Here is a 26,144-nt window from a genome sequence, read left to right on the forward strand (position 1 = left end):
CCAGGCTCAGGTGGTATATACTGTAGTATAACCCCTCCTGGAATCCTGTTATAACGCCGCTAGCGTTGTTACAAGGGGCGGAGGTACCGCGCATAGAGCGCGGATACATGTACAGGGAGACTGTTCAGACAGTCTGTAATGTTGCTGCCTAGCAGCATGCCTGATCCCTGCACGATGAGCGCTGTCTTACTTTATAGAGCCTGACAGCGCTCTGTTTGCTGCTCTCACGAGAGCCGAATCCTCCCTCTGCTATATCCCCACGGGGAGGGAGCCTGCCGCGACCCGCTACTCCCATAAGGGAGTCTACATTGCGCAGCAGCGCGGCTGTTCCCTGCCGCGCTGGTGCTTGAAGAAGCACTGGGCTTCTGCAGGGGGAGGAGCACAGCCGCCGGAGAGCGATGCTGTTATTCACAGCGCCCTCGGCTGCTGGTTGCGGCGCCGGAGATTGCACCGGCGCTGGCTACAATTGGCCGCATGGCGGGGCTTAGGGAGCTGCTCAGCGCGGCTGTTCCCTGCCGCGCTGGTGCTTGTAGAAGCGCTGGCTTCTGCACACAGCCGCCGGAGAGCAAGGCTGTTATTCACAGCGCTCTCGGCTGCTGGTTGCGGCGCCGGTGCTTGTATGAAGATGCACCGGCGCTGGCTATTACGTTCCCGCTCCCCCACTCGCATTATGCCTGCTATACCAGCCATTGTTTGCACCCCGCCAGCTTATTGATAAGGGGCGGAGTCTAGTCCATGCTGGCGTGCACAGATGCCGCCATTACCTCCAGCGAGTATTCTTAAACAGCATATGCACCTGCCTTAAAAGGAGCCGGGGCTTATTGCCAGCATCTCCTGCATCCTCACTCTGGAGTTCTGTGGGGGGTGCAACCCTTAACAGGGTTGTGTGTTTTATTCCCAGTACGTCCCTAACTGTTTGGAGTTTGTATGTTCTCCCTGTGCTTGCATATGGCCTCTTCCGTTTTTTTCTTTACTTAAACCTACAGCACCTGGAGTTTGTAATTTAACCTGCAGTCTTTATATAGATTCTGGCTCTGCCTCATCTCTGTTATATTGCACGTCGGTAGTTCCCCTACGGAACTGGGTAGTGTACTGGTTTAATATTATATTTAAAAAAAAAAACAGGGAGGAACATGTCACAGGCTAATATAGAGGTTGTGTCCACGCCACTTTGCCCACCACATATCTATCAGCGCCTACGGCCACACGCCCGATCTCGTCTGATCTTGGACGCTAAGCAGCGCCAGGCCTGGGTAGTACTTGGATGGGAGACCGCCTGGGTATACCAGGTGCGGCAGGCTTATTACATTGAACATCTGGGGCAAATATGCTTGATGTGTAACAGAATAATGCAGTGTGTTTCTTCCATCTATAGCTGCCAGAGATCACTCTGCCTAAATGTGTATAGTATGCATAGTCGGGCCACTGTTCTGGCTGCTGCCAGAAATTACGGTTATTGCATATCTTTAACTCAAGGTTACAAAAAGGGTGCGTCCCATCCTCAGGCTTATGCCTCACATTGGCTCGCCTTAACAATGAGCCGTACTCTTCTCATGCATAAGAAGGGCACATATGTGGCTGCACATATGTTAAATCTCAACAGCCTTCGGTGCTTACCTTAGAAGGTATGCATCTGTGCATCTATATGGATTTATATCTTATTTATTCCCTTCGGCAGCACACACAACACGAAGTAGTAACATATGGCCGTTGTGGTGGTTGGCATTGCTGTCTCGCATCACTGAGGTCATCTTTTGATTTCCATCATCTGGAGCCAGAAGGGCACACCTGATAAGGCGAGTACACCGGTAACGGAAGGGTCCCAGGATGGCAATCAGTCTGGGATAGTACGTTGCTAACATTTCCTGCCCCAACGCCGTAGCAGAATGACAGCCACGCACGGCACATGAGCAGTCTCCCTGCGTGGAGGTAAGCCACATGTATGTATATACTTGTATTTTAAACTAAACCCGGCGTTAAGACCTGGGGCTCAGTTCCTTCCATGGCTCTAACTATTGCCCATGTTATATTTTTCAAATTATATCGTCACCTACTAATCTTGTATGTAGGTACGCGTAGGCATGTGGGGATTTGTGTGTGTAATATATATATATATGTGTGTATGTGTGTATATATATATATATATATATATATATATATATATATATATATATATATATATATATATGTTTTGCTTCTTATCCTTACCATTAAAGCAGGGGTAGGATATGTTCTTCTCAGTTTTATGTCTGATACCTAGCATATTTAAAGAGGATGCTGCGACGAGAGGCTGGACTCTCCTGATCCGGTAGTTTGTTCTATAACTCCGCTTAACACCATCTCTCCCTAGGGATTGGGTGGTGTGTGTGTATATGTATATAATTATGGATATGTGTAGGTATGCCTATACTTCCACAATCATTAAGGTACATATTATTCCACGTCTGGAAAGCTGCCAGGGTTTACCAGAAGCTGTCTGTTATACATATTATATGGTGGCTCTATAGACTAGAGTCATGTTCTGCAGCTTACATAGGATAGTCACAGGCTCCTACGGCATCGCTTCTAGTATGGACTCTATACATGTCCTGGGGCCTTCCTGTATGTCCACACATGTATATGTACTTACACCCGCCTCGGGTTATAGTCCTGTTTCCATCAGTCTATATCTACGGCGTCCACTTCGGGGGACCTATTAATTACAACTACACTCTAGGGCGCACTTAGTAACCAACTTGTAAGACACTAGGAATGCAGTGTGTGTATATATAGATATAGCATGCTGATCTCCTATTGCGGGATATATATATGTGTGTATATGTATGTAGCGTGCTGATCTCCTGGTGCAGGAGTTTGACAACTGACTTACTATGTCGGTACTAACTCTTCCTTTCAAAGAGTTTGCCTTTTCATGCAGCTATGTTTATGTGTGTGTATGTGTATATATACTGATATATTCCCGTTCCTTGTATGAATTTTCCTAATAATTGGAGAAATCTGTTTTTGGCCCTGTCTGGCGTTATCACTACATATATATATCTCTTCTTACTTGGGATAATTAACGCATTCTATGTCTATGTACAGGTACCTTTCCCAGTATCGATTCTGGTACTTTATATTATTGTCTTGTCGCATATCTCAATAAAATGGGTATCTGATGGTCCCTTGGGTACATTTCCTATCAGTACATAGAGAATCCAGGATCTATTCCATCCTCATGGCTTATTAGTTAATTTACATGAGGCCTAGGGCCACCCGCCGATATAGGCAGGGTCTGGCCTGAGTTGTATCAGATTGTGGGCGTAATACACACTTCACCATTATAAGTGTTAATGTAAGGATACACTAGCAGACCGTTTTTGGGGTATGTGTAATCTCTATATGGATACATATCCCTAATGGAACAGGCTCAGGTATAGCGTCCTGTTGTACGGCCTTCTTGTCTCCACTAACAATTTGCTAGTTTCTACAGTATTTTCTTCTGCAGCATCTCCAGACTGAAGTCCGTGCTGTAGAGCATTGATCTTTGCCCACTGAGGCTACTCTCTGTACCTGTCGTGGTGGGTTGCTGTGAGATGAATAAGGTCAGTGACATTCTACATAGCGTCCAGAGGGTTTCTGGTCGCTCACAGGTAAGCGGGCTTACCCCACTAATGCCTCGGAAGATGCTTCCTTTTCATGCATCCTGACATAGCTGTTATTCTATCTTACGCACCCTAGCTGCTGTCCTAGCAGCCTTCAGTTCTTTTAAATCAGTTGGCTGTACACTTTAGAGCTTTCCTGGTATGTAGGTGCATAGTTGTAACATTGAGATTTGTGACCCTATTCTACTGGAATCTGTTGGGTTTATGGACTGAAGCGCATCTATGGGCTAATGCACATTTTTACTATAAAGTGTGACAGTCTCTATGTTCCATACAGGGGGCCTGGTTTGTTTCCTGTTCAGTATCTGTTGATAAATTCAGCACACTGACAGGTACCTGAATGGTACCTTCATAGTTGTCCTAGTGCTTTAGCCTTGCGGATGGGATACTTCCCTATATTGGTAACTCTCCCTGGGTGGAGGTGGCATCCGTGCTCTTTTTCTGCTAAGGGTATCCTGGGTGTTTTCATACTATGTTCAGGCCAGTAGTTGGTACTGATTACACTCTACCATCATGTAGGAAGTTGTCTGCTATTTGACAGGAGGGGTGGTACTGCCGTCTGACCCACTGGAAGGAAGTGTAGTCTCAATCCTCTCGTATCCGCCTCATGCCCAGTGGGATCGCCACTCGTTGACAACTTCTATGGTCTAAACCTTACACTGGTTACCAACCCTTTAGTAGTTGGACCTCGAGAATGGTTCAGGGCGACTGTTAGGTCGTGACTCTTGCCTCCTTGTTTGCTTGGTTAGGAGTCTGTGGACGGGTTCAGCTCCGTCTCTGTATATTGGTATCATTATACTTTTATCTATATGATTGATGTCCCGCAGTGCTGGGATTCTGCTGTCTGAGACTGTTGCAGCTTCCTGTAGTTGTCGCTGGTACGGTTTTCTCGAGTTTTGTTCTCATGTTACGGCCATTCTATGGATTTTAGTTGGGGTTTTTCTGCTCCCAGCGGTCTTGCTTGGTCTGTTTTTGGCTGAGCTTACGGTGTTCTGATGTTTCTCATCTGCGGCTACTCTCTAGCCGTATTCCATTGAATTTACGCTGTAAGTTGTGGAATGTCTGTGACTGTTCAGCAAGGAGCTCTGTTTGTCTCCTGGCTCTACGACATGCCTCCAGTCTTGGGCTGTCTCTGTTTCGGTTGGCCGAAAGGTCGGCAAGTTCTCCGCGCTTCCCACCCGGCAGGTTGGCTTTGGGACGTCCCCAGTCTTGAACTCCAGTGTCCCCTAGTGGATGAAGGAGAAAACAGGATTTTGGTACTTACCGATAAATCCCTTTCTCCGATTCCACAGGGGACACTGGACGCCCGCCCAGCGCTGCGTTCCTGCCGTTTTGTTGGGTCCTTATCTAGTTGTGTGACTGCATGTGTTCCCTGCAGTGGGTTCCTCTGTTCTCCTTCAGTCGGTATTGTTCCGTTCTGTGGTCTTCTCCTTACCGTCTCCTCTCGGGCTCAGTTCTTAAAACTGGGGCTGATGGGCATAGAGGGGGAGGAGCCAGTCACACTTCAGAATTATTTAAAGTGCCAGGCTCTGCTCTACCACCGTCTATACCCCACTGTCTTGAACTCCAGTGTCCCCTGTGGAATCGGAGAAAGGGATTTATCGCTAAGTACCAAAATCCTGTTTTCCTTACTGATCTTTGCTGAAGTTGAGCCAAAAAGCCCCTTTCGGTGGCTCACTCACGCCAGGCAAGTCGTGCTGTGTGGAGTTTGGAGGCTAGATGTATGAGGACACATCTGTACATGGGCCCCTCTGAGTCTATAATGGTCATCTTACCTGCTGGATTGGAGACCTGAGGCACGTCCCTCAGAAACACGGTCTCCACTGGCCCACCTCAAATCTAAACAATGATACCACTACTTATTTCACTATTGGCCCTGGTCATCCCTTCCCTTTTATGCATCTCTTCCTTATGAAAACCTCACCTTTGCTTTTATCATCTCCTGGAGCAGGGATCTGAAGCCCTTCCTGAGACAGTAAGCTGATTAGCAGCTGGAGGTCTGAAGGTTCTGCACTAGCATGGGTCCCACTCTTCACAGTCTTCTGATACTCCTCACTCTTTGTCTTTTTGGAAAGAAGGCCTTGTGAAGGGTTATCCTGTGAAGAGCAGCCTAGTCTTGAAGTCTGCTTCTCAGCCACCCCGGGACGGAGAACATATTTACTATAGACGCGAGAGCTCTGTAGGTCACCGAGGACACAGCCACGACAATGTTCAGTCAGAAAGCGAAGAATCTTCTGTGCCACGTCCACAGATATGGATGTCTGCATGAAGGTATCCTCATCCAGGTCACACAGCTGAATAAAGAGCAGACATAAACATGGAGTACAGTTATCACAGTTATCCCCCACAAAAAAAAAAAGTCTTAACCCATTTTGACCCTTAGATTATTTCTCATATCATGGTTTTTAGGCAACACCCACCCAACTAAAATGACATTTGCCATAAATCCACCTTCTGAAATTTTTAATGTTAATTTCCTCTTCAGCAAGTTCCCCATCATAGTGCCCACGAGGTCAATTTAGGTAATAGTTCAGCGAATGCCTCACCTGATCTTCCAGGTTCTGCATTATAATCCCATGTGCCTCTTGCTGCTCCTGAGGTTCCAGTTTCCGAACAAAGAACAGAATTTCCCACCACTCGTCCTGCCTCAGATTCCCTCTCTCCTCACAGGTCCCACTTCCGAGGTAGGGGAGGGTGTATATACCCCCTGAGGGTTTACAATGCAAAGTTTGGGACACTGCAGAGGAAACACAATCTAGTGACTAGTGAATGAACGGGGCGATAACACGCTGGAAAGCTTTTAAACGTTGAAAATCTATTTTGAAAAGTAGGAGATGTCAGATGGGAGACACTGGATACGCTGGGTTAAAGAGTGCAGTGATAGGAGCCTGGGCACTTACTAAATGACATTCAAAAACTAGAGCTCCTCCCTTTCCCACCGGCAAGCCCAGAATTTCTCTAAAAGCCGCAAGGACAGAATCAGTGGTACACAAGAAGAGGTAGGGGAGAGGATAACTTACGGCTCCAAAAACCAGGAACAAGAATCCGAAAAAGAAAGACAGTGGAACAAAATAATTACAGTCTGAAGGGAGGGCGTCCAATATCCTCTACTGGACTTCAAGAAAATGTAAATAAAAAATTTATTTTTTATTTCTTCCACAGGCACACTAAATACACTGTGGACATACAAAAGCTTTGGGAGGATACTCTCAGACATAACTGTACAACCAACACTGGCATATTTGGACAGAAAATTGTTCTAGAGAATTTTATGGACATGTAGACTGAGGACCAGGGACCAAATGTAAAAGGTTGCGATTGGTGGGAGCCAGTGTGATTCAGCCGAAACAGTCACTAGATTTAAAAAGTAAATTTTCAAATAGTGTAAAGGCAAAACCAACCTGGTTTTACCTTTAAAACTAAATTGTCGCTATTAGTTGTTCTGCTACATGCTGTTGATGACCATCTTCAAGACCTCCATCTCGACTCCCACCATGCTGTTTCTTCACTGTGAAAGGGATAACTAGACGAATTCCATGTTGGACCTGAAACTTTCGATCAGGCCTCTCCCACGCCTGGATAACCAGATTCGGAGAAGAGCAAAAGCATCTCCGCCCTGCCGACCAGAGACCTCATACTCAAATTGCGAGGAAATCAGTCACTACTGGGATGAATGGTCAAATTCTGACTTCTCCCAAGTCTGTGGTAATGGCTGACACTAATATGTAGTAGCTCAGACATTCACAAAATTTTGCAAGGAGGCATAAATTAACCCTTGGTCAGAAGAGGCAAAATCTCTAACCTAAGACAGTGCCTCCTGAGCAGTAACCCTGTAACTGAAAGGTTTCTGGCCATCCATGCATAGCCCACTAGATACTGAACTGGAACCCTCCCCTTTGAGATAGTCACTAGTTGAACAAATTGGGCGATGGAGTCAGCCATGGACCTTGCCCAGCCCTGTTCCTGCAACTCAGATGCAGTACCCACTGGGGTAGATTATTTTCTGATAGGACAGAGCAGAAAAACAACAACCAACCATAGCGGAACAATCTGTAAAACAAGTGAACCTGCAAGACAGCCCACAGCATACAGTAAATCTAAGAGAATTAACGACTTGAAAGAGCCGTCCGCAGACCTGTTACCTCATTACATACAGGGTAGAGAAAGGGAGTGTTAAAGCTCCTAAAATGGCTGCCAGGGTGGAGGTGCAGGTGGAGGGAAGAAACAGATACCTCTAGGGGTATATTTACTAAAGTGAGAGTTTTTAGAAGTGGAGCAACCAATCAGATTCTAGCTATTATGTTCTAGAAGGTGCTAGTTAAATGTTAAGTAGAATCTGATTGGTTGCTATGGGCAACATCTCCACTTCTAAAAACGCTCACTTCAGTAAATTTACTCCCTAGTGTCCATATCAAAGAGAGGCAATCCCTGGAGGATAGCCGCTTCAGCCATCCTAGCCCTTAGTGATGTCTTATTGTCAGCAGTAAGTCATACCAGCCCCTGCCCCTAGACTACCCTCTTTTTTTTTTTTTTTTTTTAATCTTTATTTTAAATGGTCAGACAAAATTGAGGCAAATACAGAGAAAAAAAAGGGCAAAAAGAGCCCAATAAAGACCAAATTTTAAAAACTATAATAAAACAGAGAAAAATCAAGTAATTGATGGAAGGGAGAGGGGTAAACAGGGGGTAGGGTGATGAGAAGGAAGTGGGGAGAACACAACACATTTCCATAAGGATTGACACACAATAAGCATCTAAAAATAGAGCAGCGTAGGGGGTAAAACAAAAAGTTGAAGAGAAAACATCAGTTGCCGTCCAGGGGTCCATGCATGAGGTTAGTGGAAAGAGGAGGATTACCTTCAGCAATCAACCAGGGAGCCCAAACTTGGGTAAAAACATGTCCTTGGTCATGAAGGTAATAAGTTGTACCCTCCATGGCCGCAATATGCCAGATCTGACTCTTAAGTACAGAGAGAAGTGGCGGAGAGGTCTTTTTCAAGTTTAGAGCAATAAGGGATTTCTCTGCCACTAAGATGTGTGCAGCCAATTTCCTGGAATATTTGCCAATGTACGGGGGTGGACAGCACAGTAAAAATATCCAGGAGGCCATGGACATAGGGCCTGATTCATTACCGATCGCAACTGCGATTGCGCACGCAATCGGCCGATTGTTGCGTTATGCGCTGCATCGCAGTGCACGAACAAGCCACTGCGATCGCAGTGACTACGCAGACCCATCGAAGAGTGATTGACAGGAAGTGCCGTTTGTGGGAGGTGCTCGGCATTTGAACGCCGTTGCAGGGGCGTGCATAAATTATCCGATTACCTTAAGGTAATTATTACCTTAATAAGGTAAGCTTTTAACGTGCCCAAACTCCTGTAGCCACCACTAAACCCAACATCTCCAGTGTCCCACATTTGTAAGAAAAAGAAAAGATGAACCAAAAGTATTAATAACTATCAACAGACAAGTAACAGAACACTAACTGAATTAATAAAGAAATTGAACGGACAAGTTAAATACACATAAAAATTAGAACAAAAAACTCAGCTGGAAAATCTCATGTGAAATATTTGGCACAGAATCCTTAAGTGTTCAAACTTCTCCACAAATCCATCCTATTTCTTGAGACAACCAAAACCAAGGGGCTTATGTAATAGGGTGCGAGCTTGTGCCACTTCGGGAATACAGATGTGTTCCTGCATTTTTAAAGCGACAATCATTTTAAAAAATAAAACCAGCTTGGATTTGCCTTTAATATGATTGCCGCTTTAAAAATACAGGAAAACTCATGTAGTCCCGCAGCAGCACAAGCTCACACCCTTTTACAAAAGCCCCCAAAACTGAAGACTGATGTATTAGACCAATAGGAGATCATAATTCACATCACAACCACTCACCTGGAGACATCTTTGTATTTTCAGCCAAGGTGGATGCCTTCTCCTGATTGTCCTCATCTGTCTGCTCTCCATGGCCGATAATCTCCACCATATGCCAGTGTACCCAGTAGGTGCGGCCCGTCGACCTCCAGAGCACCTGTGTGTAATTATTTGTGTTATAGTTGAATACTTAGACTTAGTAGCAGGTCAGGGATCAAAATCACAATCTATGTTCATGCTTTGAAATTTAATAAATGATCTACAGAAAAAAGTACAGATAAGGCCACATTCAGTGTGACATCTTTGTCCAGGTGTGCTGGAGCATAAGTATTGCGAAGAATGGAACAAATACATGTTCCTCTATCCTACCAGCTCCCATACCGGAAAGAAGGTGGACATGATGAGCCTATATAAAATGTTACCTTGACTTGTATAGATGAAATTCGCTTTCCTTTTGCAATGTGGCGGAGGTACTGTTGCCACATAGTAAGCACTATTAAGGCTCCTGATATGAACGCACATCAGCGAAAGGGGTGGGATTTCTCTCCAAGGCTACTCTTCAGGTGGTGTAAAGAGGGAGGTGACTTCTTTGCAGTGAGGTGCAGGGACAATACAGTTCCTAGGAATCCAGCGACAGAGGGGAGGACTAAGGGGACACCCGTACCGGGTCCAGAGGGGCCCCGAGGACCGGACGGGCACAAAACTATGCCACGGACGGCGGACACTGTTCCAGCCGGCGAGCCCCATAGAGGCCGTCCAGCCCCAAGTCCCCTGAAGCCTTGGGTGGTGGCGAGAAGGTGTGGCCCCCAGAGACATCACTGTACCGGGCCCCAAGATTTCTGTTGTCGGCTCTGCTAGGAACACAGACAGGCACTGGAGAGTGGTTAGATGGTTTACAGGTATATTCCTGAGAAACACGCTTGCCCTGTTGTGTCTAAAGAACTGGCCCTGTTTGATCATGTACTAAAGTAGGGGTGGGGAACCTTTTTTCTACCGAGGGCCATTTTGATATATATAACATTATTCATGGGCCCGGTGCAGGCCATATTCCCTCCATGTAACGTCATACGGGGCAGGGCCACAATCGACGGTGATTACAGCAATGCCGGGGCATCCTGAGGATGCTCCAGGGAGCTGTAAGGGCAGCGGTGTGACCGTCTGAAGAGTCCTAAGGACGCCCCGGTGGCACTGCTGCAAAGATTCTGGCTGCAGGGTGTCATTCTAGGCACCCTGCTAGCCAGATAAGGCTAGCAGATAAAAGCTCCGAGGGCCAGGCCAAATGACTCAGCGGACCTTATACGGCCCCCGGGCCTGAGGTTCCCCATCTTTGCTCTAAAGAATTGAGCACATGTTATGCGATTTCATCTAAAACAGGGGTTCTCAACTCTAGTCCTCGTGTATCACTAACAGGTCATGTTTTATGGATGTCTTTAATCATACACAGGTGAGTTAACCAATTTAACCAAGAGTAATTATCCCACCTGCTTCCACAGACAGAAATCCTCCAAACTTTACCTGCTGGGGAAAACTTGAGGGTTGAGGCTGAGAAACACTGATCTATAATAAGTACTTGGGGAGCTCTTTGGCTACCAGCAAATGGGGAGTGGTTCTTTCTAGCGTTCAGCCCCTAACTCATAGTGTGACTTCAGCTGCCATCCAAACCTTCATGTCATTCTGCCGAGTACATATGTAAATCTCTTCATACCTCTATGCACTCTCCGCTCCCAAGATGCCTGACAGCACATTAAGATCGGAAGCCCTCAGCATGTCCTCAAATGACGAAACACTTTCTCCAACATCCTCTTAGAGTAAAGCTGCTCCATCTAGGAGTCTGCAATTCCTCCCCATTCAATATTCCCCAACTACATTTTTAAGTGATTACAAGAGTGTGGTACGTTTTAGAGCTGCCTTTGGCAGCTTTCCTGTTTATCTTTTGCAAGTTTGAAGATTTAATATAGACTAAATACAGCCTGCAGGGCTGGCGGATCCCAGGAATGGGTTCAGAAGGTATTGTTGCGTTGCCTCCCACTACTGACGAGGGACTGCTTCTGGGGGAATCTCGTCGTCATTGCTGCTGCAGGGAGTGACTGGTGGAACGCTGCAATGCTGTGTGCCATCAGGGACTAGAAATGCTGATTTAAGGTGGGTACGCTGACGATATTTCGGCCAATCTAACGGATTGGCCCAATATATTGTCAATTTCGTCTATTGTATATGCTCTGTGTCGGGCCATGCACGCTCCCTTCCCTTTTGATCGTTAGTCGCATTGTCAGGTCGGCCCTACATGCAGCTCAATCGGACAATGCGACCGGCTACCCCTTGCAGCAGGATGTGGCAGAGGCCGACATATCAGGTGGTCGGGCACCGGATCATCTAATGTGAACTGGCTGCCCGATATGTCGGCCCGTCGTCCATCAGATCGCTGGGTACACATCGTTTAAGGTTTACCCAGCTTTAGGTAAATGAACTATACTCTCCAAACTGTGACAGCGGAGCCCATGGTGCTGGTCAGCACAAGGCGGCAAGATTGAAAAGTAAGACCACCAGTGTTTGAGAGGCAGATCAGGTGGGAGCTGTTGAGTAAGCAGGGTCGTTTCTTGCTAGGTGCAATCTGGCCAGTAGTGGAATGTAATGTTGTTTTGTACCTCTATGTAGTGTTCATTCTAGCACCTGTCACAACCCGTGCAGTTCCTCTTTCCTGCCTGGGGTGTTGCTCTCTGAAACAACTGTTGAGATACAGACCAGAGAGTGCTAGAAGCACCAGAGCAGAGCGTCACCCCAGGCAGGAAAGAGGAACTGCAAGGGTTGTGACAGGTGCAGAGTGCTAGAATGAACATTACCTATGTATAGAAATATTCCTTTATCATGATATACAGAAGGGTGCTAACACAAACAACTGGGTATACACACAATCAGCAAGGAGAAAAAAGGAGAAAAAAAGTGTGGTGCAATATTATAATAAAATAGTTTGAGAAACAGAGATGTGTGAAGAAATAAAATGTTAAAAAAGACTAATAAAAACGATGTACTTTTGTGTGATTTACTATAAATGTAACGGATACTTGAATGTCAGTGAGATGTGACCGGTCGCTGATTTGTAACAATATCTTTGCATCACACTGATGTAAATGTGGAATTCTTGTAGCTAGTCATTGCATACATTAGTTATTTCAATAAAGTGTCTATTTTGCTTTGAGATTTGCTACAGAGACAGGTTAGTTCTGCACCCAGGGATTATCCGTAGTTATTGGGAGAATTGGTTTCTGTGATTCACATCAGATATATTTCATTACAGATACAACATTTACAAAGTATAAGGTATCGGATATATAATTAGAACGTGATTCAGTCACCCGTTATCGTTCATGTGTATGTCACATTGAAATAATCTGCAGTTGGACTGCAGACCCGATTCACGACGGACAGATACTGCGATCGCAGCTGTGACTCCGCACGCAGTTCTGCTGCGAAAATATGCTAATGTTTGCAACTGCTCAGCCAGCATAGAGACACCCACTACATCTTTCGCAGTCCTGCGTATACATCAGTAACATCGTACCCTCACGCAGAATTACAGCAGGTCTGACCTGTCTCTCAAATTGCAACTCTCCTTGCACGCAGTGAGTACACAAGCTGCGTATGCCAATGCAGTGGCTAATTTATGCACGCCCAGGAACGGCGTTCAAATGGACAGGCACGCCTGCGTTTCTCCCACCACTCCATCACCGCCCCCAAACGCTGACTTCCCGTCAGTCTGCGATGGCTTTGTATATGCATATGTGAGGCACAATGATGGCCTGCGCACTGCGTTGCATACGTATGCACCATTGGCGATCTACGTACATTGTTGCAATTGTGCTCAGTTATGAATCAGGCCCAGTGTCCCTTATTTGCCTGATCAAGACACGTTCAGATGAGCATTCGTATTTCCTAAATGGATAGTTGGTGTTACAGTGTAAATGTACTGAATTAAACATCCTAGTATTCACTTAGTCACAGAATGGTAGTAAATCTGAATAATTCCGGCTTTTGTTAGTTAGGCCTGTTAAACTTTATATATTTGATCCTGCTTTGCTTGATAGGTGACAATCTGGCAGTTGGTGTCTGTCCCCTATTGTGTGCTGGGTCCTGGGACGAGTAACCTTCTTCATACAGACGACAGAGAAGCTCCGGGAGCCCTCTCCTCTTGTACATATCTGCTAAAGGGAAGTTCTCTGTGAGTGGAGGATCTCCCTAGTGCAGTGGTTCCCAAACTGTGCGCCGGACACTTGCAGGGGTGCCTCAGGTTGGTGGTCCAGCCTCAAATCAAATTATTTATGGTCAATGTAAAGTAAATATGTGGACAAACAGAAGCGCAAACCTGTCACTACATACCAGAACCGAAGGATGACAGGTAAGTACAATTTACTTCACCACATATTTTTCTGAGTTTCTCAATAACAAACTTTTGGCTTAGGGGTGCCGTGAAAACAATGCAGATACTCTAGGGCGCAGAGATTCAAAAAAGTTTGGGAACCACTGCCCTAGTGGGTTACGTCCTCCATATTCTCCTGGTCCAGCAGTCAGTTATTGCAAGCATCCCTTTCTCTCTCGGATTGGGAGATTGAGTTATAAGGGAGTAATTCCAGAACTAAGGTTTTAGGATGGTATCTGAGATTTTTTTTTGTATTTGTTTTTTTTTTTTTTACAAACTTGTTCAATGTGCACCTCTAAATAATGGAGCGTACACACGGTCAGATTTGTCAGACTTGTCAGATTTGTCAGATGAACGACTGAACGATTAAACGATTTGAACGATTAAACGATTTGAACGATTTGAACGATTTGACCAAAGTTTTGAACGATTTGAACGATTTGAACGATTGAACGATTTTTGACTGCATTAAAATGAATGGAATCGTCCAAGTCTGACTGCAAACACATCAGATGTCAGAAATCGTTATCTGACCATCGGGAACGCGCATCGTTGATCGTCCATCGTTCAGGCATGTCAGATATGAACGATTTTCCTTCAGATATGAACGACTGGACGATTTTTAAATCGTTATCGTTCATATCTGAAGGAAAAATCTGACCGTGTGTATGCACCATAACCTAATACAAAGTCAGGTGGAGGTACAGGTGCTATCAGTTATCTGGTTGACAGTTAGAAATCAAGGGGGATGCAACAGGATCATCCCTTCTGCCTCCTCATTTGAAGCCTCATGGAATGATGAACTTAATCTGGTGTTGTTGGGTCAGTCGTTCGTAGGTTCTGTGAAGGCTCCTGCAGAGTCTGACCAGGTCCATCCAGAGCTCCATAAAGGTTTTCTCACCCTTATAAAGGATGCTGGATTCTGCCTCTGCATCTAGGGCTCTAAGGCTGGGTACATGCGAGAATGATGGATCTGTCAGCGGACCGATCTGCCGTCCCAGCGGCCGATTGTTAAGCTACATACACTTACCAATAGGCCGATCAATGTATCTTGGCTGACATCACAACTGGGAGGAACACTCCAGTTGTTATGTCAGTGGTCCTTGCAGCCAGTGTACAAGGGGGCGACGGGTCACCCATACACAAATGCAGATGCTGGCATTGACTGTGCTGCAGGATTAACCTGATATGTCTGTGAACAACATCGTTCACACACTTATCAGGTGTATACACCCACCGATGCACTCGACTTAGATCGCCCTTCAAAAGAACGAGCGATATATATCGCCAAATGAGTTTCCAGGCAACCTGAACCCCGCTTTCCCCCCCTCCCCCTGAATTTGCCTATGGGAGGATTGACCTACATAGCAAGGTGAGGATAATTTTGTGGGGGCTGTGCAGCAACAATAAATATTCAAGAAAGGATGGAAAGACTCGGCAGTGCCATACACTAAGCTGTTTAAAAGGAAAGAGAAGCAATCGATTTCCATTCTTTCTTCCCATCAGCTATTAATTACTTTGTAAAGCATAGGCAAAGCCTGCACAAATCTCAGGTATCGCAGACTTGTTATCCTCTCCTCAAGGGAGATAGAGATAAATGTAAAGGTCCAGCACTATTATTCCAATTTCAAATAAGTCAGTCCTTAGGGATGGAACCGACCTGAAAACGCAAGGGAATGCGGCCGGTGGTTCGATTCCCGGAAGCATCTGGCCGACAAAAGCAGAGTTCCCGACAGCGCTGGAAATCCAGATAGTCGCTAAGGTAAGTATACACTAATCTAACCTAATCCTCCATAGAGGTGCCTAACCCTAACCCCCACTTCCTCGCTGACTAAACCTAAGTACCCCGGGGGGGTGCCTAACCCTATGTCCCCCCCGGGGGTGCCTAACCCTAACCCTCCCTCCCCCTAGCCTTACTTTAACCCTCCCAGGGGGGTGCCTAACCCTAAGCCCCCCCCGGGTGCCCTAAACCTAACCCTCACCCCCGCGGCTGTCCGATAGGGATGCCGGGAGCCTGTCTCCCGGCGTCGGGGAAATGACAGGCGTCTAGATATAGACGCCCGGCATTTCACCCTCGCCGGGATATGACAATCGGGAAGCCGGCTGTCGGTATTAAGGCAGCCGGTTTCCCGATTGTATACCAACGCAAGACCATGCTTATTATATAGGTGTCTGCGCTGGCCGCTCTCTGACACATTTTAGTCCAGAGATACACTTCCAGGGCCACGTTGGGCGGCCTACTAACCTTCAAAAGGGCCACACATTACCCTTTATCTCAGTAGCAAGTTAAACTTATACATTTATTCAATGAAAGACATCTGTAATAACATAAAAGCAAGCATTTTAAACAGGCACTACAAGTTATAACAAATAGAACAAAACAAGAAGGAGCTGGAACTGCAAATGAAAGGTTGGAGGGTCGCATGCGGGCCCAGGACGGCCTGCTGCCTTTTATTGTTTTAGCCAGTGGTCAAGTATTTTGCAATCAGACAGACCTAGGTCTGAAACAATAGAAATTCAATAAAGAGGTGATGGGATTTCAAAGACACCATATACGTCACCTCATTTCATAAAGTTAAGCAAAACAAAAATGTGGAAAACTCAAAAAGATTCCTGTGAGTCGGTACGCATTGGAAGAGGAAGTGTGAGCTGCCACCCTTTCCATCGGGACCTGTACACCAAAGGAGAAGGAGCATTCCTGACATAACGGTGGTCCGGACCTTTAAACCTAATAACAGGTTACATGCCCTTATTCCATCCCCCTCTAGTACGCATTGTGTGCATTGGCTCTGGCAGAGTTGTTTATGTAGATTTTTGCTGTGCTTTGTGGTCCCACTTTGGAACTGATGTGTTATTATATTACTGTATTACACTATTTCCAGCATTTTTTACTTTTAACATACCGTATATACTCGAGTATAAGCCGAGTTTTTCAGCACATTTTTTGTGCTGAAAAAGCACCCCCTCGGCTTATACTCGAGTCATGCCCGCATGGTACGCTGCTGAGTAGCGTACCATGCGGGCCGCGGTGCAGACTGTGTCACTGTGACACAGCCTGCACCGCGTGTGTAGCGCTGACCGGACGGAGTCATGACGACGTCTCTCCCATTATGCAAAGCGGCGGAGGAGCCTGTAGCAGCGTCGGGACCAGGAGCGGGGTTACAGGTAAGTGGTTTTTTTTTTGACATTTCTTTCTACTGGGGGGGGCTACTACCGGGGGGTACTACCAGGGGGGGATATCGCTAGTGGGGGCACTACCAGAGGGGGGGGATTAATAATGGGGGAACTACCAGGGGGGATGTTGCTACTTGGGGCACTACCAGGGGGGGTTAATACTGGGAGCACTACCAGGGGGGGATATTGCTACTGGGGGCACTACCAGGGGGGGGGGATTAATACTGGGAGCACTACCAGGGGGGATGTTGCTACTGGGGGCACTACCAGGGGGGGATATTGCTACTGGGGGCACTACTGGGGGGGGGGGGGGGGATTAATACCGGGAGCACTACCAGGGGGGGATGTTGCTACTGGGGGCACTACCAGGGGGGGTTAATACTGGGGGCACTACCAGGGGGGGATATTGCTACTGGGGGCACTACCAGGGGGGGGATTAATACTGGGGGCACTACCAGGGGGGGATATTGCTACTGGGGCACTACCGGGGGGGTATTACTACTGGGGGCACCACCAGGGGGGGATGTTGCTACTGGGGGCACTACCGGGGGGGGGGTTAATACTGGGGGCACTACCAGGGGGGGATTACTACTGGGGACAGTACCAGGGGGGGATTACTACCAGTAGCTGCTACATTTCCCACCCTAGGCTTATACTCGAGTCAATAAGTTTTCCCAGTTTTTCGTGGTAAAATTAGGTACCTCGGCTTATATTCGGGTCGACTTATACTCGAGTATATACGGTATATTCCTTTGGAGAGCCAGTAATGCAAAGGAGATGCACTGTGCACTGCAACTTCTGACCACAAAGGTAGCTTCAGGAAATCCCCAGCATCAGTGTCCCCACAACAGGGTGTAACAAAAAAAATCCTGTATTCTGAATGCATTCAGAAACACTGCGCGCCCACCCCTTACTCTCTGGTTCTCCTCTAAATGTTTTGGGAATTTTATTTTTTTTTTGTCTCTTCATACTCTCCTGCAAGGATGTATAATGGGAAAGAGTTGTAGACTTTAAACATATTTCCTAATGTGCCAAACTCTAAAGCTGCATACACACACAACGATTTTGTAACTGAACGATTTTAGTAAACGATTTTCGTTCATTTTTTCAAGGGAAAAAATGAACGAAAATAGTTTACTAAAATCGTTCATTTACTAAATGTAATGAACGATTTTTTTGAACTACAAACGATTTTTGCATATTCCCTTAATGAAAATCGTTGAGTTGGTCAGTCTGACTGAACTACAAACGTGAACGATAATCGTTCATCGTTTTAACTTAGAAAGTGAACGATTTTTTCAACGATTCAGCGATAAAAGTTTCCTCCAATGGTTTAAGAGAAAAGGATTTAAATTAAGTAAACAGTTTTCTCTATTTGCTGTCAATATTGCTTACCTGAACTGGAGGCATTCCATTGTTGTTTTGACGGAAAACCCCCTCATCCCCGGCGCTGATCTCATCGTAGTCTTCCAGCATTCGGACAGACATACCAGGTTTTAGGGCTTCTTGGATATAATCCACATAGGCATTCCGGGAAACGAAGTCTGACGGAGACATGAATTCCTTCACAGATTTCTTCTTAGAAGAAGCTGTGACACGTAAAGGAGGTGTGACTGCCATCTGGAAAGCGGATGGTACTTTAGGCTGGAAGATTGACCGAAGCACCCGGGGCTGCTCATAATCTCCGGAAACATCTACCTCGGAAGCTTGTTCGCTCACCCAGCCCATAACCCGCACAAGCTCGCAGATTAGGCTGCCCATTGCCATACTGAAATCAAATTGGCGCTTGAGACGGATTTTATTATTACGGTCTGGCCGGTCACTGCTCAGTTGGTCGAGGAGTGACGTGACGCACAGGTAACGTTTCACCAGTGAGAACAGCTGCTTCCCCGGAATCTACCAGAAAACAAGTGAAGTCAGAGAGGGCTGATCACTATATAGTATGCATTGTTGCTATAACGCTTTAAATTCACATATCAGCATAGTGCAATAATATAAGTAACACTGGCCCACCAACTACCTGGGGATAACAACACAGGGCCCTGCCCTCTGGGCTTTTAACTACACGGAGAGGACAAATTGACCTGAACTGGGAAAACATAGCAAAATATAAATGATCAGATGACCAATAAAACCCAGCATATTCCCTTACCTGAGGTAGGTGTATGCCATCAAAAGAGATGCAATGTTCTTCTGAGCTGGTGGTCTCAGCAAATAGCTGTAACAATGTATAACGAGACTCAAAATCCATGTGCTGTTCAATGCCATCCTGCTGACTGAGAGACAGTAAGACATGGGCCCGACTTCCTGCAAAAGAAAGAACCCAATGATTACCCATCACACACTGAAAAGGACAGACTAGAATTCTCTCACAACCAAATAACTAACCAACATGATTTGCAAAAGCAATAAAAAACTTTAAACTTTTGACCCAATCACTCTAAATATTGAGCCTAAACAGACCCCAATATGAGATATATGCGAGATATATAAGCAGACCCTTCACAAGCCTTCGTTAATCAGTTCTATGTAACAAGATTTCAATTCCGATAAGACTCCAACCTGCATCGTGTGAGGCCAGTGCACGCAGCATCTTCCCAGCATTCTTGCAAATGGGTTTTTCTGGGTTACAGAGCATCTTCATGAGCAGGTCCAGCGCTCCGGTCTCCTTGAAGACTCCGGCCAAGGAGCCAATGCTGGCGTAGGCACTCAGCACGTGAATAGTATTCAGGATGGAGGAGTCAGGACCAGAACTCTGCGACATCTGTCTAGCAGCTCTCTGCACCAACATCCGAACATCTTCGGTCATCTCCTGCAGAGCACCCTCATCTGGAGCCCCAGTCGCCTTCTCTTCCGGAATTCCTGGTCCCTCAGGTTTGCGCTTCCCTAGTAAAGTGGGGCAATTTGTGTATACTTCCTCTGCGGACATCCACATCAAGATGTTGGAGGACTTGCTCTCAGCCTGTAAGGTCATTCCACTATTCCCTGCTCCTTCCTCCGTATTTTGTACAGCCCAACGAATCAGGTACTCGATATGCCCGTCTGTGCTCCATCGCTGTCGCAGCAGCTCCTCTGGCTGGGCCTGCAGCGTTGGCCCCAGCTGTACCATGAGATTGCCATTCCTCCGCTCCCCCACTAACATGGTTGACACTACGGGGAGAAAACAAAATGTAATTTTAACAGTTTTCTTCCAGTCCCTGAAAATGTAGGATGAGAAAAGAAATTAGATCTCAATAACTGCACCACAATAGACAAGATTTCCTTCCCTCAATCTATCAAGTTCTCCTTCCCAACTCATGTTACTTTGTCCCACCAAATCCTCCTGTCACTCTCTGTTGTTGTACCCACATCACTGTCCCCCTACCTCCTCCTGTCAACCCGTTGTTCTGCCCCACATCAATGTACCCTTACCTCGTTCCTGTCACCCCACATCAGCCCCCCCTACCTTCTCCTGTCACCCTGCCCAATATCACTGCCCCCTTCCTCCTCCTGTCGCCCTATTGTTGTACATATCACTGCCCCCATTCCTCCTCCTGTCGCCCTATTGTTGTACATATCACTGTACCCCTGCCTCCCCCTTTCACTCTGTAGTTTTACCTCAAATCACCGTCTCCCTACCACCTATTGTCAACCCATTGTTGTACATGACATCATTGTCCCCAACTCCTCCTGTCACCTCATCGTTCTGCCCCACATCACTGTACCATTAACTCCTACCGTCACCCTGTCCCGCTACCTCCTCCTGTCACCCGTTGTTGTACCCCACATCATTGTCCCCTACCTCCTCCTGTCATTGTACCCCACCTCTGTAACCTACCTACTCCTCTCACCCCATTGTTGTACCCTACATCACTGTCTCCTACCTCCTCCTGTCACCCTGTTGTTGTACACATTGCTGTACCCCTGCCTCTTCCTTTCACCCTGTTATACTGCACATCACTCTTTCTACCACCTACTGTTACCCTGTTGTTGTACATTACATCATTGTCCCCCACCTCCTCCTGTCAGCCCATCATTCTGCCCCACAATCTCCTCCTGTCACCCCATTGTTGTACCCCACATCACTGTCCCTTTCCCTGTCACCCCGTTGTTGTACCTCACATTAATCCTCCTACCTCCTTCGGTCACTATCATCCCTTATCAGTCTGCTCCACGTCACTGTTCCCTGTCATCTCAGCGTTCTCCCTGACATCACTGTCCCCTACCTCCTCCTGTCATCCCGACGTACTGTCCCACTACCTCCTCCTGTCATCCCAGCGTTCTGCCCCCCTACCGCCTCCTGTCATTGTACCCCACCTCTGTCATCCCATTGTTGTACCCTACATCACTGTCTCCTACCTCCTCCTGTCACCCTGTTGTTGTACACATCACTTCCTGTCTCTTCCTTTCACCCTGTTATACCGCACATCACTCTTTCTACCACCTATTACACTGTTGTTGTACATTACATCATTGTCCCCCACCTCCTCCTGTCAGCCCATCATTCTGCCCCACAATCTCCTCCTGTCACCCCATTGTTGTACTCAACATCACTGTCCCCTACCTCCTCATCATCATCCCCTCATTGTACCCCACATCACTGTCCCTTTCCCTGTCACCCCGTTGTTGAACCCCACATTAATCCTCCTACCTCCTCCGGTCACTATCATCCCTTATCATTCTGCTCCACATCACTGTCCCGTCATTCTGTCCTACCTTCTCCTGTCATCCCAGCGTTCTGTCCAACTACCTCCTCCTGTCATCCCAGCGTTCTGTCCAACTACCTCCTCCTGTCATCCCGGCGTTCTGTCCAACTACCTCCTCCTGTCATCCCGGCGTTCTGTCCAACTACCTCCTCCTGTCAGCCCGGCGTTCTTCCCCCCCTACCTCCTCCTGTCATCCCGCCGTTCTGCCCCCCCAGCTCCTCCTGTCATCCCAGCGTTCTGCCCCCCCTACCTCCTCCTGTCATCTCAGCGTTCTCCCTGACATCACTGTCCCCCTACCTCCTCCTGTCATCTCAGCGTTCTGCCCCCCTACCTCCTCCTGTCATCCCAGCATTCTGCCCCCCTAGCTTCTCCTGTCATCCCAGCGTTCTGCCCCCAAACCTCCTCCTGTCATCCCAGCATTCTGCCCCCCCTACCTTCTCCTGTCATCCCAGCGTTCTGCCCCCCTACCTCCTCCTGTCATCCCAGCATTCTGCCCCCCTACCTCCTCCTGTCATCCCGTTTTTCTGCCCCACATCACTGTCCCTCACGTCTTCTGGTCACTTTCAGTCCCTACAGGTTACTCTGTCCCCTGTCAATATGCCTCATCTCCTCCAGTCACTACCATCCCATGTCAGCCCCACATCCCACCTCCACATGTCACTGTACCCCTGTCATTCTGCCCCACAACCTCCTCCTGTAACCCCACATCACTCACCTATCACCTCACACTGTGCCCCACCATCTCCTTTCACAACCAATATGCCCCACCACCTCCTGTCACGGGCAACCTCTGTCATTCTGTCCCACCTCCTGTCACTGGCGCCCACGCACACCACCCCCGTCACTGTCCGCACTGCTCCCCGTCACTGCCCCGCTCTAATGCCAGCCTGTAACACCACCAACTGTCACCCTGTACGCCCCTCATCTTTATGTCATATTGTTCCCCATGTCACCCTATAGAGCCCCTCTAATTTATGCTCCCGGTACCCTGTTGCCGGAATGAGCGGCGCCGCTCTCCGTTACTCACGCTTTATTCCCGTTTAAGCTCCTGCAGTCACCGCCGCACTCACCTCTTCCCTTCCGGGTCAGTCCGCCCACGTGACGCAGCAGAACACGCCCATCTCCTGGCGTCACCTATCGCCCATAGCGCAGCCGCACTGCAGGGAAAGCATAACCGAGAAGAGTCAGAGAGCTGAGGGAGAGCAGAGAGGAGTAAGAGACCTGAGAGGAGGAGTCTGGCAGGAGTTGAGGAGCCATGAGAGGAGAAGCTAGACAATTGTCTGAGACATGACATTGATTAGGAGTCAGAGCTGTGAAGTTGTCAGAGACATGAAAGGAGGAGTCAGAGCTGATGAGTTGTCAGACATAAGAGGAGGAGTCAGAACTGAGAAGTTGTCAGATATAAGAGAGAGGGGTCAGAGCTGAGAAATAATTAAAGAATAGAAAGGAATGGTCAGAAACCTTATTTGTAAGAGACATGAGAGGTCTAGGAGCTGAGGAGGCAGGGCCGTAGCTAGGGTAGTGCGGCCGGTGCCATCGCACGGGGCACCACATGTCAGTGGGCACTGTTTGGGCCTGTCAAATTTCTGTTTATTATCATTCTTGCTTGTAGCTTCCTCTTATTTCATCCACAGCATCTCCTGGCCTCCCTTATCTCTTCACTGGCCCTTCACCATGAAGCCATGGCCCTTTTTTGGGTGCATTATGTCCCTTTGAAAACTGAGGGGGGCGCCAATGCTCTTTCTGGCACAGGGCACCAAAAAGTCTACTTACGGCTCTGTGAGGAGGAGTCAGAAAGGAGGACATTGTCAGAGACATAGGAAGAGTGTGAGAGCTGAGGAGGAGTTGAGTCAGTGATGAGAGGTGCCGTCAGAGGGCTGAGGAATTGTCAGATACATAAATTGAGAAGCCAGGGTAGCAGAGTTGTCAGAGACATTAAAAGAGGAGTCAGAGCTAATGAGTTGTCAAAGACAAGGAGTCAGAGCTGAGGAGTTGTCAGAGACAAGACAAGGAGTCAGAGATATAAGCAGAGAAGTCATAGTTGATGAGTTATTAGCTATATGAGAGATGGGGTCAGAGCTGTGAAATAATTACAAATCAGGGGGCAGATGTACTTAAGCTCTGGAAAGTGATAAATTGGAGAGTGATAGACTAACAACCAATCAGCTCCTAACTAATTTTTAGAACACAGCCTGTAAGATGGCAGGAGCTGATTGATTGGTAGTTTATCACTCCAATTTATCACTTTCCAGAGCTTAGTACACCAGGAAGGAAAAGTCAGAAAGTTGAGTTGTCAAAGACATGAGATGATGTGTCTTGGAGCTAAGGGGGAGTCAGAGATCAGAAAGGAAGATTCAAAGACATAAGAGGAGGAGTCTGGGAGCTGATGAGTTGAGTCATGAGAGGAATCAGATGGCTGAGGAATTGTCAGACGTGAGAGGAGGAGTCAGAGCTGAGGAGTTGTTAGAGACGTGAGAGGAGGAGTCAGCTAAAGAGTTGTCAGAGACATGAGAGAAGGAGTCAGCTGAAGAGTTGTCAGAGACATGAAAGGAGGAGTCAGCAGAGTTGAGGAGTCAGAGCTGAAGAGATGGCAGAGATATGAGAGGAGGATTCATAGCTAAGGAGTTGTCAGAGACCTTAGAATAAGAGACACAGAAGAAGTGGTCAGAGTGCACAGGAGGTGGTCAGAGAGCTGAGAGGAGTCAGATAAGAATTGGGTGAGAATCAGATGCTAACAGTGATGTGCGGACAGGTGAGGCAGAGCCTTTCCTGTCCTACTTAGGTATAGTCCAGAGTTTTGACAAAATAAATTTAAAGAAAATATTATAAATATCTTTAAAGAAAATATTATAAATATCTTTGTAGTATTGTAATAATTGTTATAGTCAAAACTCTGGAGTAAAAAGTGTATGGCAGGTGAGGCACTGCCTCCCCTGTCTACCTTTTACGCACATCCCTGGTCAAAACACACCAAATTTCCAGCACTATGTAGTGCAGCACCTTTTCTATAATGCCCACATGAACCCTCGGGTTCATATATGTACTTTGTAAATCTGGCTCTGATACTAGCCAGTATCACCCCAGCCATTTAGCTCAACGTACGTCACTGGATTCTAGCTATCATTTACCTACTACATTCTATAAGCTGATAGCCAGAATCTGATTGGTTTGTTATGGGCAGCACCCCCACCTCTTTAGAAGGTTTGACCAAAGAGAGAGGTGACAGAAAGCTGAGAATAGAGCCTGTGGGATTGGTTACTCCACGTTAAGCAGAAACCTAAATATAATATCATTGGTAGCATAGCCATTGTTACTGTAACTCTGAGATCTGGCCCATTCAAGGCTTCCAGGTACCCATTCTCCAGTACCTCTCCTCACCACAAATATCGACAGGTTACTGTATATGGTTATTTCTACTTCAGGGTCCATAGGGGGACCACAGGGTTGACCTTGGGGTATAGCTGGATCTGGATCCACGGGCACCACGCAGTTAAAGCTTTGCTGCTCCCAGGATGCACTTGGGTCCGTCCTCCTCTATACCCCGAGCCACAGGCACCTCAGTTTTAGTTGGTGCCCGGCCGAAGTCGGGTCACCCTGGCGCAGTGGGGCTGCATAAGCAGCCCCTAAGCTGTATTTTTTTATTTTTACAAAAGAAGAGTTTATTTCTTTATTTTTACTTCTTCTGAGTGGCAGCATCAGACTGTCCATCTGGACGTCCACGCTGCCGCTCCAACAGCCCCGCTGGCGCTGCAACGCCAGTACTGATCTGGGGATCGCAGCGGGACCACGGAGTCAGTACTAGCGTGGCTCTGGGATCTCCCACAGACTTCTGCCGGACACAAGGGGTGTAAATGCAGTCTTTATGCCGCAGGTCTCTGGGGACAGACCGGCGGCACTAGTAGCGGCGACGGGCTCCCCCCTCTGTGGTATACCCCGCGTGACCGCTGGACCACCAGGGTGTAAGACCGGCAGGGAACCGGCGTTCCTGGGGTTTCTTTACTAGCAGGGGAGGCAGCCTTCCCTGCTTGAGCGGCTCCTCCCCTCAGCCCAGCGCGCCTTCTCTCTTGTGTGCTGGCGTCGCAGGGCTGTTCTCGGCCACTCAGAGCCCTCCGGCGGCCATCTTCCCAGGCAGCAACGCAGAGCTCCCAGGCGGCTTCCAGGGGACCGGTCCCCCTGCGTACCTCTCCCTTGTTCAGGACAGTGTTCGCAGTGCTATAGCCCTCCCAGACACTGAATCTGGGAGGTTGATTATAGCTGAAGGTGCAGTGAGTATAACTTCCTGCATGGTATGTGACTATTGCTAGTGCTGCTGTCTGTGCTTATTTCTACTTACTGTCAGCTTTTTAC

General features: G+C 47.4%; 1 protein-coding gene across 1 annotated transcript in view; it reads right to left on the minus strand.

Annotated features, from left to right (window-relative positions):
• LOC148501260 (cullin-9-like) overlaps window positions 1-22,821 on the minus strand; it is a gene marked incomplete at its 3' end in the record, with an annotated part of 86,636 nt that extends 63,815 nt beyond the window's left edge. The window contains exons 1-7 of the mRNA XM_088450690.1: window positions 22,785-22,821; window positions 19,675-20,262; window positions 19,265-19,419; window positions 18,508-19,008; window positions 9,546-9,681; window positions 6,191-6,381; window positions 5,569-5,938 (exon numbers count right to left, since the gene is read on the minus strand). Of these exons, the coding sequence (XP_088306816.1) occupies window positions 5,569-5,938; window positions 6,191-6,381; window positions 9,546-9,681; window positions 18,508-19,008; window positions 19,265-19,419; window positions 19,675-20,254 (1,933 nt within the window). The remainder of the gene's footprint in view (window positions 1-5,568; window positions 5,939-6,190; window positions 6,382-9,545; window positions 9,682-18,507; window positions 19,009-19,264; window positions 19,420-19,674; window positions 20,263-22,784) is intronic.
• Window positions 22,822-26,144: the final 3,323 nt, after the last annotated feature.

This window comes from Taudactylus pleione, unplaced genomic scaffold (genome assembly GCF_031769625.1).
Source record: "Taudactylus pleione unplaced genomic scaffold, aTauple2 ptg000522l, whole genome shotgun sequence".
NCBI classification, from domain to species: Eukaryota; Metazoa; Chordata; class Amphibia; order Anura; family Myobatrachidae; genus Taudactylus; species Taudactylus pleione.